The 19371-nt window shown below is 47.3% G+C and overlaps 1 protein-coding gene across 1 annotated transcript in view; it reads left to right on the forward strand.

The window, feature by feature from the left end:
- The window catches only part of nsun3 (NOP2/Sun RNA methyltransferase 3), a 29639-nt gene extending 11706 nt beyond the window's left edge, over window positions 1-17933 (forward strand). The window contains exons 4-6 of the mRNA XM_041874393.2: window positions 9411-9565; window positions 13762-13892; window positions 17142-17933. Of these exons, the coding sequence (XP_041730327.2) occupies window positions 9411-9565; window positions 13762-13892; window positions 17142-17415 (560 nt within the window). The 3' untranslated portion in view covers window positions 17416-17933. The remainder of the gene's footprint in view (window positions 1-9410; window positions 9566-13761; window positions 13893-17141) is intronic.
- Window positions 17934-19371: the final 1438 nt, after the last annotated feature.

Genomic DNA, 19371 nt, shown 5'->3' on the forward strand with positions numbered 1-19371 from the left:
TTAGGGTGTAGGACTGCTAACCCAGGTCAGGACATGATCATTAGACTATTAGGGGTTAGGGTGTAGGACTGCTAACCCAGGTCTGGACATGATCATTAGACTATTAGGGGTTAGGGTGTAGGACTGCTAACCCAGGTACGGGACATGATCATTAGACTATTAGGGGGTTAGGGTGTAGGACTGCTAACCCAGGTCATGGACATGATCATTAGACTATTAGGGGGTTAGGGTGTAGACTGCTAACCCAGGTCAGGACATGATCATTAGACTATTAGGGGTTAGGGTGTAGGACTGCTAACCCAGGTCAGGACATGATCATTAGACTATTAGGGGTTAGGGTGTAGGACTGCTAACCCAGGTCAGGACATGATCATTAGACTATTAGGGGTTAGGGTGTAGGACTGCTAACCCAGGTCAGGACATGATCATTAGACTATTAGGGGTTAGGGTGTAGGACTGCTAACCCAGGTCAGGACATGATCATTAGACTATTAGGGGTTAGGGTGTAGGACTGCTAACCCAGGTCAGGACATGATCATTAGACTATTAGGGGTTAGGGTGTAGGACTGCTAACCCAGGTCAGGACATGATCATTAGACTATTAGGGGTTAGGGTGTAGGACTGCTAACCCGGGTCAGGACATGATCATTAGACTATTAGGGGGTTAGGGTGTAGGACTGCTAACCCAGGGTCAGGACATGATCATTAGACTATTAGGGGTTAGGGTGTAGGACTGCTAACCCAGGTCAGGACATGATCATTAGACTATTAGGGGTTAGGGTGTAGGACTGCTAACCCAGGTCAGGACATGATCATTAGACTATTAGGGGGTTAGGGTGTAGGACTGCTAACCCAGGTCAGGACATGATCATTAGACTATTAGGGGTTAGGGTGTAGGACTGCTAACCCAGGTCAGGACATGATCATTAGACTATTAGGGGTTAGGGTGTAGGACTGCTAACCCAGGTCTGGACATGATCATTAGACTATTAGGGGTTAGGGTGTAGGACTGCTAACCCAGGTCAGGACATGATCATTAGACTATTAGGGGGTTAGGGTGTAGGACTGCTAACCCAGGTCAGGACATGATCATTAGACTATTAGGGGTTAGGGTGTAGGACTGCTAACCCAGGTCCTGGACATGATCATTAGACTATTAGGGGTTAGGGTGTAGGACTGCTAACCCAGGTCAGGACATGATCATTAGACTATTAGGGGTTAGGGTGTAGGACTGCTAACCCAGGGTCAGGACATGATCATTAGACTATTAGGGGTTAGGGTGTAGGACTGCTAACCCGGGTCAGGACATGATCATTAGACTATTAGGGGTTAGGGTGTAGGACTGCTAACCCAGGTCAGGACATGATCATTAGACTATTAGGGGTTAGGGTGTAGGACTGCTAACCCAGGTCAGGACATGATCATTAGACTATTAGGGGTTAGGGTGTAGGACTGCTAACCCAGGTCAGGACATGATCATTAGACTATTAGGGGTTAGGGGTGTAGGACTGCTAACCCAGGTCAGGACATGATCATTAGACTATTAGGGGTTAGGGTGTAGGACTGCTAACCCAGGTCAGGACATGATCATTAGACTATTAGGGGTTAGGGTGTAGGACTGCTAACCCAGGTCAGGACATGATCATTAGACTATTAGGGGTTAGGGTGTAGGACTGCTAACCCAGGTCAGGACATGATCATTAGACTATTAGGGGTTAGGGTGTAGGACTGCTAACCCAGGTCAGGACATGATCATTAGACTATTAGGGGTTAGGGTGTAGGACTGCTAACCCAGGTCAGGACATGATCATTAGACTATTAGGGGTTAGGGTGTAGGACTGCTAACCCAGGTCAGGACATGATCATTAGACTATTAGGGGTTAGGGTGTAGGACTGCTAACCCAGGTCCTGGACATGATCATTAGACTATTAGGGGTTAGGGTGTAGGACTGCTAACCCAGGTCAGGACATGATCATTAGACTATTAGGGGTTAGGGTGTAGGACTGCTAACCCAGGTCAGGACATGATCATTAGACTATTAGGGGTTAGGGGTGTAGGACTGCTAACCCAGGTCAGGACATGATCATTAGACTATTAGGGGGTTAGGGTGTAGGACTGCTAGCCCAGGTCAGGACATGATCATTAGACTATTAGGGGTTAGGGTGTAGGACTGCTAACCCAGGTCAGGACATGATCATTAGACTATTAGGGGTTAGGGTGTAGGACTGCTAACCCAGGTCAGGACATGATCATTAGACTATTAGGGGTTAGGGTGTAGGACTGCTAACCCAGGTCAGGACATGATCATTAGACTATTAGGGGTTAGGGTGTAGGACTGCTAACCCAGGTCAGGACATGATCATTAGACTATTAGGGGTTAGGGTGTAGGACTGCTAACCCAGGTCAGGACATGATCATTAGACTATTAGGGGTTAGGGTGTAGGACTGCTAACCCAGGTCAGGACATGATCATTAGACTATTAGGGGTTAGGGTGTAGGACTGCTAACCCAGGTCAGGACATGATCATTAGACTATTAGGGGTTAGGGTGTAGGACTGCTAACCCAGGTCAGGACATGATCATTAGACTATTAGGGGTTAGGGTGTAGGACTGCTAACCCAGGTCAGGACATGATCATTAGACTATTAGGGGTTAGGGTGTAGGACTGCTAACCCAGGTCAGGACATGATCATTAGACTATTAGGGGTTAGGGTGTAGGACTGCTAACCCAGGTCAGGACATGATCATTAGACTATTAGGGGTTAGGGTGTAGGACTGCTTACCCAGGTCAGGACATGATCATTAGACTATTAGGGGGTTAGGGTGTGGACTGCTAACCCAGGTCAGGACATGATCATTAGACTATTAGGGGTTAGGGTGTAGGACTGCTAACCCAGGTCAGGACATGATCATTAGACTATTAGGGGTTAGGGTGTAGGACTGCTAACCCAGGTCAGGACATGATCATTAGACTATTAGGGGGTTAGGGTGTAGGACTGCTAACCCAGGTCAGGACATGATCATTAGACTATTAGGGGTTAGGGTGTAGGACTGCTAACCCAGGTCAGGACATGATCATTAGACTATTAGGGGTTAGGGTGTAGGACTGCTAGCCCAGGTCAGGACATGATCATTAGACTATTAGGGGTTAGGGTGTAGGACTGCTAACCCAGGTCAGGACATGATCATTAGACTATTAGGGGTTAGGGTGTAGGACTGCTAACCCAGGTCAGGACATGATCATTAGACTATTAGGGGGTTAGGGTGTAGGACTGCTAACCCAGGTCAGGACATGATCATTAGACTATTAGGGGTTAGGGTGTAGGACTGCTAACCCAGGTCAGGGGACATGATCATTAGACTATTAGGGGTTAGGGTGTAGGACTGCTAACCCAGGTCAGGGGACATGATCATTAGACTATTAGGGGTTAGGGTGTAGGACTGCTAACCCAGGTCAGGGGACATGATCATTAGACTATTAGGGGTTAGGGTGTAGGACTGCTAACCCAGGTCAGGGGACATGATCATTAGACTATTAGGGGTTAGGGTGTAGGACTGCTAACCCAGGTCAGGGGACATGATCATTAGACTATTAGGGGTTAGGGTGTAGGACTGCTAACCCAGGTCAGGACATGATCATTAGACTATTAGGGGTTAGGGTGTAGGACTGCTAACCCAGGTCAGGACATGATCATTAGACTATTAGGGGTTAGGGTGTAGGACTGCTAGCCCAGGTCAGGACATGATCATTAGACTATTAGGGGTTAGGGTGTAGGACTGCTAACCCAGGTCAGGACATGATCATTAGACTATTAGGGGTTAGGGTGTAGGACTGCTAACCCGGGTCCTGGAAAATAAAATAAACGACTCATTAATGTACTGTTCCGTGTCCCCCGATTACCCCAGACCAGTTTTAATTGGTTAACAACGTTACGTAGGCTATTGATAACTTGAGTCAGTCTTATTACCCCAGACCAGTTTTAATTGGTTAACAACGTTATGTAGGCTATTGATAACTTGAGTCAGTCTTATTACCCCAGACCAGTTTTAATTGGTTAACAACGTTCTGTAGGCTATTGATAACTTGAGTCAGTCTTATTACCCCAGACCAGTTTTAATTGGTTAACAACGTTACGTAGGCTATTGATAACTTGAGTCAGTCTTATTACCCCAGACCAGTTTTAATTGGTTAACAACGTTACGTAGGCTATTGATAACTTGAGTCAGTCTTATTACCCCAGACCAGTTTTAATTGGTTAACAACGTTATGTAGGCTATTGATAACTTGAGTCAGTCTTATTACCCCAGACCAGTTTTAATTGGTTAACAACGTTACGTAGGCTATTGATAACTTGAGTCAGTCTTATTAACCCAGACCAGTTTTAATTGGTTAACAACGTTATGTAGGCTATTGATAACTTGAGTCAGTCTTATTAACCCAGACCAGTTTTAATTGGTTAACAACGTTCTGTAGGCTATTGATAACTTGAGTCAGTCTTATTAACCCAGACCAGTTTTAATTGGTTAACAACGTTACGTAGGCTATTGATAACTTGAGTCAGTCTTATTAACCCAGACCAGTTTTAATTGGTTAACAACGTTCTGTAGGCTATTGATAACTTGAGTCAGTCTTATTAACCCAGACCAGTTTTAATTGGTTAACAACGTTCTGTAGGCTATTGATAACTTGAGTCAGTCTTATTACCCCAGACCAGTTTTAATTGGTTAACAACGTTATGTAGGCTATTGATAACTTGAGTCAGTCTTATTACCCCAGACCAGTTTTAATTGGTTAACAACGTTCTGTAGGCTATTGATAACTTGAGTCAGTCTTATTACCCCAGACCAGTTTTAATTGGTTAACAACGTTCTGTAGGCTATTGATAACTTGAGTCAGTCTTATTACCCCAGACCAGTTTTAATTGGTTAACAACGTTCTGTAGGCTATTGATAACTTGAGTCAGTCTTATTACCCCAGACCAGTTTTAATTGGTTAACAACGTTACGTAGGCTATTGATAACTTGAGTCAGTCTTATTACCCCAGACCAGTTTTAATTGGTTAACAACGTTCTGTAGGCTATTGATAACTTGAGTCAGTCTTATTACCCCAGACCAGTTTTAATTGGTTAACAACGTTACGTAGGCTATTGATAACTTGAGTCAGTCTTATTAACCCAGACCAGTTTTAATTGGTTAACAACGTTCTGTAGGCTATTGATAACTTGAGTCAGTCTTATTACCCCAGACCAGTTTTAATTGGTTAACAACGTTCTGTAGGCTATTGATAACTTGAGTCAGTCTTATTACCCCAGACCAGTTTTAATTGGTTAACAACGTTCTGTAGGCTATTGATAACTTGAGTCAGTCTTATTACCCCAGACCAGTTTTAATTGGTTAACAACGTTCTGTAGGCTATTGATAACTTGAGTCAGTCTTATTACCCCAGACCAGTTTTAATTGGTTAACAACGTTCTGTAGGCTATTGATAACTTGAGTCAGTCTTATTACCCCAGACCAGTTTTAATTGGTTAACAACGTTCTGTAGGCTATTGATAACTTGAGTCAGTCTTATTACCCCAGACCAGTTTTAATTGGTTAACAACGTTATGTAGGCTATTGATAACTTGAGTCAGTCTTATTAACCCCAGACCAGTTTTAATTGGTTAACAACGTTCTGTAGGCTATTGATAACTTGAGTCGGTCTTATTACCCCAGACCAGTTTTAATTGGTTAACAACGTTACGTAGGCTATTGATAACTTGAGTCAGTCTTATTACCCCAGACCAGTTTTAATTGGTTAACAACGTTACGTAGGCTATTGATAACTTGAGTCAGTCTTATTACCCCAGACCAGTTTTAATTGGTTAACAACGTTATGTAGGCTATTGATAACTTGAGTCAGTCTTATTACCCCAGACCAGTTTTAATTGGTTAACAACGTTCTGTAGGCTATTGATAACTTGAGTCAGTCTTATTACCCCAGACCAGTTTTAATTGGTTAACAACGTTACGTAGGCTATTGATAACTTGAGTCAGTCTTATTACCCCAGACCAGTTTTAATTGGTTAACAACGTTCTGTAGGCTATTGATAACTTGAGTCAGTCTTATTACCCCAGACCAGTTTTAATTGGTTAACAACGTTACGTAGGCTATTGATAACTTGAGTCAGTCTTATTACCCCAGACCAGTTTTAATTGGTTAACAACGTTATGTAGGCTATTGATAACTTGAGTCAGTCTTATTACCCCAGACCAGTTTTAATTGGTTAACAACGTTCTGTAGGCTATTGATAACTTGAGTCAGTCTTATTACCCCAGACCAGTTTTAATTGGTTAACAACGTTACGTAGGCTATTGATAACTTGAGTCAGTCTTATTAACCCAGACCAGTTTTAATTGGTTAACAACGTTATGTAGGCTATTGATAACTTGAGTCAGTCTTATTAACCCAGACCAGTTTTAATTGGTTAACAACGTTCTGTAGGCTATTGATAACTTGAGTCAGTCTTATTACCCCAGACCAGTTTTAATTGGTTAACAACGTTCTGTAGGCTATTGATAACTTGAGTCAGTCTTATTACCCCAGACCAGTTTTAATTGGTTAACAACGTTACGTAGGCTATTGATAACTTGAGTCAGTCTTATTACCCCAGACCAGTTTTAATTGGTTAACAACGTTCTGTAGGCTATTGATAACTTGAGTCAGTCTTATTACCCCAGACCAGTTTTAATTGGTTAACAACGTTACGTAGGCTATTGATAACTTGAGTCAGTCTTATTACCCCAGACCAGTTTTAATTGGTTAACAACGTTCTGTAGGCTATTGATAACTTGAGTCAGTCTTATTACCCCAGACCAGTTTTAATTGGTTAACAACGTTCTGTAGGCTATTGATAACTTGAGTCAGTCTTATTAACCCAGACCAGTTTTAATTGGTTAACAACGTTCTGTAGGCTATTGATAACTTGAGTCAGTCTTATTACCCCAGACCCGTTTTAATTGGTTAACAACGTTCTGTAGGCTATTGATAACTTGAGTCAGTCTTATTACCCCAGACCAGTTTTAATTGGTTAACAACGTTACGTAGGCTATTGATAACTTGAGTCAGTCTTATTACCCCAGACCAGTTTTAATTGGTTAACAACGTTCCGTAGGCTATTGATAACTTGAGTCAGTCTTATTACCCCAGACCAGTTTTAATTGGTTAACAACGTTCCGTAGGCTATTGATAACTTGAGTCAGTCTTATTACCCCAGACCAGTTTTAATTGGTTAACAACGTTACGTAGGCTATTGATAACTTGAGTCAGTCTTATTACCCCAGACCAGTTTTAATTGGTTAACAACGTTCTGTAGGCTATTGATAACTTGAGTCAGTCTTATTACCCCAGACCAGTTTTAATTGGTTAACAACGTTCTGTAGGCTATTGATAACTTGAGTCAGTCTTATTACCCCAGACCAGTTTTAATTGGTTAACAACGTTCTGTAGGCTATTGATAACTTGAGTCAGTCTTATTACCCCAGACCAGTTTTAATTGGTTAACAACGTTACGTAGGCTATTGATAACTTGAGTCAGTCTTATTACCCCAGACCAGTTTTAATTGGTTAACAACGTTCTGTAGGCTATTGATAACTTGAGTCAGTCTTATTAACCCAGACCAGTTTTAATTGGTTAACAACGTTCTGTAGGCTATTGATAACTTGAGTCAGTCTTATTACCCCAGACCAGTTTTAATTGGTTAACAACGTTACGTAGGCTATTGATAACTTGAGTCAGTCTTATTACCCCAGACCAGTTTTAATTGGTTAACAACGTTCCGTAGGCTATTGATAACTTGAGTCAGTCTTATTACCCCAGACCAGTTTTAATTGGTTAACAACGTTGTAGGCTATTGATAACTTGAGTCAGTCTTATTACCCCAGACCAGTTTTAATTGGTTAACAACGTTCTGTAGGCTATTGATAACTTGAGTCAGTCTTATTACCCCAGACCAGTTTTAATTGGTTAACAACGTTACGTAGGCTATTGATAACTTGAGTCAGTCTTATTACCCCAGACCAGTTTTAATTGGTTAACAACGTTCTGTAGGCTATTGATAACTTGAGTCAGTCTTATTACCCCAGACCAGTTTTAATTGGTTAACAACGTTCTGTAGGCTATTGATAACTTGAGTCAGTCTTATTACCCCAGACCAGTTTTAATTGGTTAACAACGTTACGTAGGCTATTGATAACTTGAGTCAGTCTTATTACCCCAGACCAGTTTTAATTGGTTAACAACGTTCTGTAGGCTATTGATAACTTGAGTCAGTCTTATTACCCCAGACCAGTTTTAATTGGTTAACAACGTTACGTAGGCTATTGATAACTTGAGTCAGTCTTATTACCCCAGACCAGTTTTAATTGGTTAACAACGTTCTGTAGGCTATTGATAACTTGAGTCAGTCTTATTACCCCAGACCAGTTTTAATTGGTTAACAACGTTACGTAGGCTATTGATAACTTGAGTCAGTCTTATTACCCCAGACCAGTTTTAATTGGTTAACAACGTTCGTAGGCTATTGATAACTTGAGTCAGTCTTATTACCCCAGACCAGTTTTAATTGGTTAACAACGTTCTGTAGGCTATTGATAACTTGAGTCAGTCTTATTAACCCAGACCAGTTTTAATTGGTTAACAACGTTACGTAGGCTATTGATAACTTGAGTCAGTCTTATTACCCCAGACCAGTTTTAATTGGTTAACAACGTTCTGTAGGCTATTGATAACTTGAGTCAGTCTTATTACCCCAGACCAGTTTTAATTGGTTAACAGCGTTACGTAGGCTAGTTGATAACTTGAGTCAGTCTTATTACCCCAGACCAGTTTTAATTGGTTAACAACGTTACGTAGGCTATTGATAACTTGAGTCAGTCTTATTACCCCAGACCAGTTTTAATTGGTTAACAACGTTCTGTAGGCTATTGATAACTTGAGTCAGTCTTATTACCCCAGACCAGTTTTAATTGGTTAACAACGTTCTGTAGGCTATTGATAACTTGAGTCAGTCTTATTACCCCAGACCAGTTTTAATTGGTTAACAACGTTCTGTAGGCTATTGATAACTTGAGTCAGTCTTATTACCCCAGACCAGTTTTTAATTGGTTAACAACGTTACGTAGGCTATTGATAACTTGAGTCAGTCTTATTAACCCAGACCAGTTTTAATTGGTTAACAACGTTCTGTAGGCTATTGATAACTTGAGTCAGTCTTATTAACCCAGACCAGTTTTAATTGGTTAACAACGTTACGTAGGCTATTGATAACTTGAGTCAGTCTTATTACCCCAGACCAGTTTTAATTGGTTAACAACGTTACGTAGGCTATTGATAACTTGAGTCAGTCTTATCTGCCGTTGTGTTCCAGCTCTGTTGTGTTGTAATGAAACGGACCCACACCGAAGTGATTGGCTGGCCAAAACTCTGGAATCCTTCATCCCCCAATGGCTGAGCAGCACTGTCACCGTGTCCAATCAGGATGGACGGATCTTTGGGCAGAGTGAAGCCGGAACGTATGACAAGGTGAGGGAAGAAGACAGACGGCTAGCCTGTGAGCCTGTTTTCCTGCATTCAAGACACAAGGGCTCCATCTCAATCTGTCATGCATCCTATCTCCTTCTCAAGCGTGTTGGAGGAGAGGGTCCAAGCTCCCTACCTTCTGACCTCTTCTCCAAAGGGTTTTAAGAAGAGGCTAGGAGACGGGGTGCAAGGAGTCCTGGATTGAGAGAGAGACATATTAACAGTTTAATTTCTTTGAAGTGAGCGTCTCCAACTTGTAGTTCCAGCAGGGGGAGCTCTTGTTCTTCTGAACGGCTACAACAACCCAGATCAGGTTAAAGACCCAATCCAGCTATTAAACCCCCCATTTTGTGAATTCTTGGTTGGTGAGTTGACTCCATACTTCACGACCAGAGAGGGCAAGTATTTTTTGCCAGGTCCTAATTGTTATGTTGAGTTTTATGTTCCTTTTGATGGCGTAGAAGGCCCTTCTTGCCTTGTCTCTCAGATCCTTCACAGCCTTGTGGAAGTTACCTGTGGAGATTATGTTTAGGCTGAGGCAGGTAGAAATCTTAGTGTGCTCCGTCTCCCTCCCCCTCCCCCTCTCCCACCTGCCTCTCCCCTCTGCCTCTCTCTTCCTCTGTCTCCCCTCTGCCTCTCTCTTCCTCTGTCTCCCCCTGCCTCTCTCTCTCTCTCCCCCTGCCTCTCTCTCTGTCTCCCCTGCTCTCTCTCTCTCTGTCTCCCCTGCCTCTCTCTCTCTGTCTCCCCTGCCTCTCTCTCTCTCTGTCTCTCCCTGCCTCTCTCTCTCTCTGTCTCCCCCTGCCTCTCTCTCTCATCTCCCCCTGCCTCTCTCTCTCATCTCCCCCTGCCTCTCTCTCTCATCTCCCCCTGCCTCTCTCTTCCTCTGTCTCCCCCTGCCTCTCTCTCTCTGTCTCCCCTGCCTCTCTCTCTTCCTCTGTCTCCCCTGCCTCTCTCTTCCTCTGTCTCCCCCCTGCCTCTCTCTCCCCCTGCCTCTCTCTCTCTCCCCCCTGCCTCTCTCTTCCTCTGTCTCCCCCCTGCCTCTCTCTCTTCCTCTGTCTCCCTCCTGCCTCTCTCTCTCTCTCTCTCTGTCTTCCCCCTGCCTCTCTCTCTGTCTCCCCCTGCCTCTCTCTCTGTCTCCCCCTGCCTCTCTCTCTCTGTCTCCCCCTGCCTCTCTCTGTCTCCCCCTGCCTCTCTCTCTCATCTCCCCTGCCTCTCTCTCTCATCTCCCCCTGCCTCTCTCTTCCTCTGTCTCCCCCCTGCCTCTCTCTTCCTCTGTCTCCCCCTGCCTCTCTCTCTCTTCTCTGTCTCCCCTGCCTCTCTCTTCCTCTGTCTCCCCCTGCCTCTCTCTCTCTCCCCCTGCCTCTCTCTCTCTCCCCCTGCCTCTCTCTTCCTCTGTCTCCCCCTGCCTCTCTCTTTCTCTGTCTCCTCCTGCCTCTCTCTCTCTCTCTCTGTCTTCCCCTCTCTCTCTCTCTGTCTTCCCCCTGCCTCTCTCTCTCTCTGTCTCCCCCTGCCTCTCTCTCTCATCTCCCCCTGCCTCTCTCTCTCTCTGTCTCCCCTGCCTCTCTCTCTCATCTCCCCTGCCTCTCTCTCATCTCCCCCTGCCTCTCTCTCTCATCTCCCCCTGCCTCTCTCTTCCTCTGTCTCCCCTCTGCCTCTCTCTTCCTCTGTCTCCCCTCTGCCTCTCTCTCTCTCTGTCTCCCCCCTGCCTCTCTCTTCCTCTGTCTCCCCCCTGCTCTCTCTCTCTCTCTGTCTTCCCCCTGCCTCTCTCTCTCTCTGTCTCCCCCTGCCTCTCTCTCTCTCTGTCTCCCCCTGCCTCTCTCTCTCTCTGTCTCCCCTGCCTCTCTCTCTCATCTCCCCTGCCTCTCTCTCTCATCTCCCCCTGCCTCTCTCTCTCATCTCCCCCTGCCTCTCTCTCTTCCTCTGTCTCCCCTCTGCCTCTCTCTTCCTCTGTCTCCCCTCTGCCTCTCTCTCTCTCTGTCTCCCCCTGCCTTCCTCTGTCTCCCCCTGCCTCTCTCTCTCTCTCTCCCCTGCCTCTCTCTCTCTGTCTCCCCCTGCCTCTCTCTCTCTGTCTCCCCCTGCCTCTCTCTCTCTGTCTCCCCCTGCCTCTCTCTCTCTGTCTCTCCCTGCCTCTCTCTCTCTCTGTCTCCCCCTGCCTCTCTCTCTCATCTCCCCCTGCCTCTCTCTCTCATCTCCCCCTGCCTCTCTCTCTCATCTCCCCCTGCCTCTCTCTTCCTCTGTCTCCCCCCTGCCTCTCTCTCTCTCTCTCTGTCTCCCCCTGCCTCTCTCTTCCTCTGTCTCCCCCTGCCTCTCTCTTCCTCTGTCTCCCCCCTGCCTCTCTCTCTCTCCCCCCTGCCTCTCTCTCTCTCCCCCCTGCCTCTCTCTTCCTCTGTCTCCCCCCTGCCTCTCTCTCTCTCTCTCTCCCTCTGCTCTCTCTCTCTGTCTCCTCTCTCTGTCTCCCCCTGCCTCTCTCTCTGTCTCCCCTGCCTCTCTCTCTCTGTCTCCCCCTGCCTCTCTCTGTCTCCCCCTGCCTCTCTCTCTCATCTCCCCCTGCCTCTCTCTCTCATCTCCCCCTGCCTCTCTCTTCCTCTGTCTCCCCCCTGCCTCTCTCTTCCTCTGTCTCCCCCCTGCCTCTCTCTCTCTCTCTCTGTCTCCCCCTGCCTCTCTCTTCCTCTGTCTCCCCCCTGCCTCTCTCTCTCTCCCCCCTGCTTCTCTCTCTCTCCCCCCTGCCTCTCTCTTCCTCTGTCTCCCCCCTGCCTCTCTCTCTCTCTCTCTGTCTTCCCCTGCCTCTCTCTCTCTCTCTGTCTTCCCCCTGCCTCTCTCTCTCTCTGTCTCCCCCTGCCTCTCTCTCTCTCTCCCCCTGCCTCTCTCTCTCTCTGTCTCCCCCTGCCTCTCTCTCTCATCTCCCCCTGCCTCTCTCTCTCATCTCCCCCTGCCTCTCTCTCTCTCTCTCCCCTGCCTCTCTCTTCCTTTGTCTCCCCTCTGCCTCTCTCTTCCTCTGTCTCCCCTCTGCCTCTCTCTCTCTCTGTCTCCCCCCCTGCCTCTCTCTTCCTCTGTCTCCCCCCTGCCTCTCTCTCTCTCTCTGTCTTCCCCCTGCCTCTCTCTCTCTCTGTCTTCCCCTGCCTCTCTCTCTCTCTGTCTCCCCCTGCCTCTCTCTCTCTCTGTCTCCCCCTGCCTCTCTCTCTCTCTGTCTCCCCCTGTCTCTCTCTCTCATCTCCCCTGCCTCTCTCTCTCATCTCCCTCTGCCTCTCTCTCTCTCTCTCCCTGCCTCTCTCTCTCTCTCCCCCTGCCTCTCTCTCTTCCTCTGTCTCCCTCTGCCTCTCTCTCTCTCTGTCTCCCCCTGCCTCTCTCTCTCTGTCTCCCCCTGCCTCTCTCTTCCTCTGTCTCCCCCTGCCTCTCTCTTCCTCTGTCTCCCCCCTGCCTCTCTCTCTCTGTCTCCCTCTGCCTCTCTCTCTAATCTCTCTCCACAAGTGCAATAGGATTAGCTCGTTCTCCTCTGGGGCGCTCATTAGCGCCTGCTCACTGACTGAGAGGCCCTGTGGAGGATAGGAGCCCACTGCTACCCGCCGAGAGAGACCCATCTATCTTATCCCCCCTCAGCAGCTAGCATCCACATCACTTAGCATCACACAAAGACTCCACATTACAGTCACAAGGGGCTCTCTCTGCTCTCTCTCTCTCTCTCTCTCTCTCTCTCTCTGTCTCTCTCTCTCTCTCTCTCTCTCTCTCTCTCTCTCTGTCTCTCTCTCTCTCTCTCTCTCTCTCTCTCTCTCTCTCTCTCTCTCTCCCTCGTGGTTTCTCTCTCTCTCTCTCTCTCTCTCTCTGTCTCTCTGTCTCTCTCTCTGTCTCTCTCTCTCTCTCTCTCTCTGTCTCTCTCTCTCTCTGTCTCTCTCTCTCTCTCTCTGTCTCTCTCTCTCTCTCTCTGTCTCTCTCTCTGTCTCTCTCTCTGCCTCTCTCTCTCTCTGTCTCTCTCTCTCTCTCTCTCTCTGTCTCTCTCTCTCTGTCTCTCTCTCTCTCTCTCTCTGTCTCTCTCTCTGTCTCTCTCTTCTCTCTCTCTCTCTGTCTCTCTCTCTCTCTGTCTCTCTCTCTCTCTGTCTCTCCTCTCTCCTCTCTTATCCCTGTCTGCTCCTGGTTCCATGTATCTGTAGATGTAGTGGTTTTGTTGACCCCTCATTTACCTCCACCCCTCTTCTCCCTCCCAGGTGCTGGTGGATGCTCCTTGTTCTAATGATCGTAGATGGCTGTTCTCCTCTGGGACAGGAGGGGAGCAGGAAGGAGTTGTGAGGCTGAGGGAGAGGGCCAGGCTGCCCACACTACAGACACAACTGCTCAAGTATGAATTCCTGCTTTAATATTCCATAGGGAAATTAGCTTGGCAATATACAGACATACCTGGCCTACATATAGACATACCTGGCCTACTTATAGACATACCTGGCCTACATATAGACATACCAGGCCTACATATAGACATACATATAGACATACCTGGCCTACATATAGACATACCTGGCCTACATATAGACATACATATAGACATACCTGGCCTACATATAGACATACATATAGACATACCTGGCCTACATATAGACATACATATAGACATACCTGGCCTACATATAGACATACATATATACATACCTGGCCTACTTATAGACATACATATAGATATACCTGGCCTACATATAGACATACATATAGACATACCTGGCCTACTTATAGACATACATATAGACATACCTGGCCTACATATAGACATACCTGGCCTACATATAGACATACCTGGCCTACATATAGACATACATATAGACATACCTGGCCTACATATAGACATACATATAGACATACCTGGCCTACAAATAGACATACATATAGACATACCTGGCCTACATATAGACATACATATAGACATACCTGGCCTACATATAGACATACATATAGACATACCTGGCCTACATATAGACATACATATAGACATACCTGGCCTACATATAGACATACATATAGACATACCTAGCCTACATATAGACATACCTGGCCTACATATAGACATACATATAGACATACCTGGCCTACATATAGACATACATATAGACATACCTGGCCTACTTATAGACATACATATAGACATACCTAGCCTACATATAGACATACCTGGCCTACATATAGACATACATATAGACATACCTGGCCTACTTATAGACATACCTGGCCTACTTATAGACATACATATAGACATACCTAGCCTACATATAGACATACCTGGCCTACATATAGACATACATATAGACATACCTGGCCTACATATAGACATACATATAGACATACCTGGCCTACATACCAGGCCCAACTACCTCATCCCTATATTGTTATTTATTTTGCTCATTTGCACCCCAGTATCTCTATTTGCACATCATCTCTTGCACATCTAGCATTCCAGTGTTAATACTAATTGTAATTATTTTGCACTATGGCCTATTTATTGCCTTACCTCCATAACTTGCTACATTGTCCTTTTTCTACTGTGGGGTTTTACACCAGGGTTTTGGGTCCTGGGCCAGCCCTATGTGGGCCTTCTATCCACAGCCCAGTCTGTGTCATCACATCCTGTTGGCCCTGTCTGTTCCCCAGGTCGGCCCAGTCTGTGTCATCACATCCTGTTGGCCCTGTCTGTTCCCCAGGTCGGCCCAGTCTGTGTCATCACATCCTGTTGGCCCTGTCTGTTCCCCAGGTCGGCCCAGTCTGTGTCATCACATCCTGTTGGCCCTGTCTGTTCCCCAGGTCAGCCCAGTCTGTGTCATCACATCCTGTTGGCCCTGTCTGTTCCCCAGGTCGGCCCAGTCTGTGTCATCACATCCTGTTGGCCCTGTCTGTTCCCCAGGTCGGCCCAGTCTGTGTCATCACATCCTGTTGGCCCTGTCTGTTCCCCAGGTCAGCCCAGTCTGTGTCATCACATCCTGTTGGCCCTGTCTGTTCCCCAGGTCAGCCCAGTCTGTGTCATCACATCCTGTTGGCCCTGTCTGTTCCCCAGGTCAGCCCAGTCTGTGTCATCACATCCTGTTGGCCCTGTCTGTTCCCCAGGTCAGCCCAGTCTGTGTCATCACATCCTGTTGGCCCTGTCTGTTCCCCAGGTCGGCCCAGTCTGTGTCATCACATCCTGTTGGCCCTGTCTGTTCCCAGGTCAGCCCAGTCTGTGTCATCACATCCTGTTGGCCCTGTCTGTTCCCCAGGTCAGCCCAGTCTGTGTCATCACATCCTGTTGGCCCTGTCTGTTCCCAGGTCAGCCCAGTCTGTGTCATCACATCCTGTTGGCCCTGTCTGTTCCCCAGGTCAGCCCAGTCTGTGTCATCACATCCTGTTGGCCCTGTCTGTTCCCCAGGTCAGCCCAGTCTGTGTCATCACATCCTGTTGGCCCTGTCTGTTCCCCAGGTCAGCCCAGTCTGTGTCATCACATCCTGTTGGCCCTGTCTGTTCCCCAGGTCAGCCCAGTCTGTGTCATCACATCCTGTTGGCCCTGTCTGTTCCCCAGGTCGGCCCAGTCTGTGTCATCACATCCTGTTGGCCCTGTCTGTTCCCCAGGTCGGCCCAGTCTGTGTCATCACATCCTGTTGGCCCTGTCTGTTCCCCAGGTCAGCCCAGTCTGTGTCATCACATCCTGTTGGCCCTGTCTGTTCCCCAGGTCAGCCCAGTCTGTGTCATCACATCCTGTTGGCCCTGTCTGTTCCCCAGGTCAGCCCAGTCTGTGTCATCACATCCTGTTGGCCCTGTCTGTTCCCCAGGTCAGCCCAGTCTGTGTCATCACATCCTGTTGGCCCTGTCTGTTCCCAGGTCGGCCCAGTCTGTGTCATCACATCCTGTTGGCCCTGTCTGTTCCCCAGGTCAGCCCAGTCTGTGTCATCACATCCTGTTGGCCCTGTCTGTTCCCCAGGTCGGCCCAGTCTGTGTCATCACATCCTGTTGGCCCTGTCTGTTCCCCAGGTCAGCCCAGTCTGTGTCATCACATCCTGTTGGCCCTGTCTGTTCCCCAGGTCAGCCCAGTCTGTGTCATCACATCCTGTTGGCCCTGTCTGTGTCATCACATCCTGTTGGCCCTGTCTGTGTCATCACATCCTGTTGGCCCTGTCTGTTCCCCAGGTCAGCCCAGTCTGTGTCATCACATCCTGTTGGCCCTGTCTGTTCCCCAGGTCAGCCCAGTCTGTGTCATCACATCCTGTCGGCCCTGTCTGTTCCCCAGGTCAGCCCAGTCTGTGTCATCACATCCTGTTGGCCCTGTCTGTTCCCAGGTCAGCCCAGTCTGTGTCATCACATCCTGTTGGCCCTGTCTGTTCCCCAGGTCGGCCCAGTCTGTGTCATCACATCCTGTTGGCCCTGTCTGTTCCCAGGTCAGCCCAGTCTGTGTCATCACATCCTGTTGGCCCTGTCTGTTCCCCAGGTCAGCCCAGTCTGTGTCATCACATCCTGTTGGCCCTGTCTGTTCCCCAGGTCAGCCCAGTCTGTGTCATCACATCCTGTTGGCCCTGTCTGTTCCCCAGGTCAGCCCAGTCTGTGTCATCACATCCTGTTGGCCCTGTCTGTTCCCCAGGTCTGCGCTGACTGCGGTGCGTCCAGGGGGCGTGGTCGTCTACTCCACCTGCACGCTGTCCCGCTCTGAGAACCAGGAAGTGGTAGAGGCGGTCCTAAACACCTGTCCAGGGGTGGAGCTTCAAGACCTGGAGGAGGAGCTAGCCCTTCCTCTCCAGGAACACTTCACCTTCGCCACGTTAGGCCACACCCCCTCGTTAGGCCTCCTTGTGGTCCCACAGCAGGGCCAGACCTGGGGACCTATGTTCCTGTCGCGCATCAAGAGGACTCACTGACTGACTGACTGACTGACTGACTGACTGACTGACTGGTTGGTTGATTGGTTGGTTGGTTGATTGGTTGGTTGATTGACTCGCTGACTTCCTGTCGCGCATTCAAGAGGACTCACTGACTGACTGACTGACTGACTGGTTGGTTGATTGGTTGATTGATCTCGCTGACTTCCTGTGGCGCATTCAAGAGGACTCACTGACTGACTGACTGACTGACTGGTTGGTTGATTGGTTGATTGACTCGCTGACTTCCTGTGGCGCATTCAAGAGGACGAACTGACTGACCATGTCAGACACTGAGGCTGCTCTTCAAGGGTCCCACAATGCAACAGGTTTTCATTTGATGGCTACTTCTAAGAGCATGTGAAACCAAGGTATGCGTTCGAAATGGCACCCTATATTTCATTGGGTAGAAAAAGGAGTAAAAAGTACCATAAAAACAACAAAAAAAGAAAGTGATCTTTCCACGATCCTATTTCACTTTTTCGTGTCAAAAACCGAATAAACACTGCTGCACATTCTGTTTTGAACAGATTCTATTATTTCAAATGAGCAGCTCACAAACGAGGAGAGAGGGAGAACATTTTACATTTACATTTACATCATTTAATAATAATAATAATAATATGCCATTTAGCAGACGCTTTTATCCAAAGCCACTTACAGTCATGCGTGCATAAATTTTTTTGTGTATGGGTGGTCCCGGGGATCGAACCCACTACCTTGGCGTTACAAGCGCCGTGCTCTACCAGCTGAGCTACAGAGGACCATTTAGCAGATGCTCTTATCCAGAGCGACTTACAGTTAGTGAGTGCAGACATTTTTCATACTGGTCCCCCGTGGGAATCAACGTAACGTCACAAAGCATGATGCACTAGCCAGGTAACTTTTTAATTCTGAAAATAACTAGCTAGCTATCAAAGGTAGATAACTGGATAATTTGAACCCCCCCAAAAAAAAAACAGTTTCTCAAAATTACTGTAGCTGGCTAATTAATTTGATCGTGCTTTGATACACCTGGTTTTATGCTGTTTTAGTCACCTACAGTATGACCTAATGTACACCATGGGGGGGAAACCATAAAATTGTCCAGCCACAGTCATGCTTTTTTTGTCCTACCAGATCTGCGATGAGAAGGTTCCAGCTAGTGTATCCCTCTGTCCTTGGACTCTGGTTGGATGTAGATGTCCAGTTTATAAGATCCCAGGCTCCCATGTCTGTTAGGATGATTGATTTCTAAGTTAATTACAATTTGCTTGTTGCTTTAATGCCGTCTGTACCTGATAGAGCAGATCTAGTCTGGCGCGAGAGACTCATTGGGATGGAGCAGACCCAGACCCAGGACGTTTACTTTGTGCTGTTAAAATGTATGCTATGAACTCCTGTGATTCCATTGGGGCAGCTCCCCCTCATAGCAACACAATCCAAGGAATGATGACACAGCCTCAGACCCCCCCCCGGAAGCTGCTGCTGCTGGCAGAGTCACTGAGGGGACGAGTTGTAAGTGAACTGAACGAAAGAGGGGTGGAGGTAAATGAGGGGTCAACAAAACCACTACATCTACAGATACATGAAACCAGCAGCAGCAGCAGAGAGAGAGAGAGAGAGAGAGAGAGAGAGAGAGAGAGAGAGAGAGAGAGAGAGAGAGAGAGAGAGAGAGAGAGAGAGAGAGAGAGAGAGAGAGAGAGAGAGAGAGAGAGAGAGAGAGAGAGAGAGAGAGAGAGAGAGAGAGAGAGAGAGAGAGAGAGAGAGAGAGAGAGAGAGAGAGAGAGAGAGAGAGAGAGAGAGAGAGAGAGAGAGAGAGAGAGAGAGAGAGAGAGAGAGAGAGAGAGAGAGAGAGAGAGAGAGAGAGAGAGAGAGAGAGAGAGAGAGACAGAGACAGAGAGAGAGAGAGAGGCACACAGAGAGAGAGAGAGAGACACACACACAGAGAGAGAGAGAGAGACCACACACAGAGAG

Source organism: Coregonus clupeaformis, unplaced genomic scaffold, assembly GCF_020615455.1.
Source record: "Coregonus clupeaformis isolate EN_2021a unplaced genomic scaffold, ASM2061545v1 scaf0398, whole genome shotgun sequence".
Taxonomy (NCBI): Eukaryota; Metazoa; Chordata; class Actinopteri; order Salmoniformes; family Salmonidae; genus Coregonus; species Coregonus clupeaformis.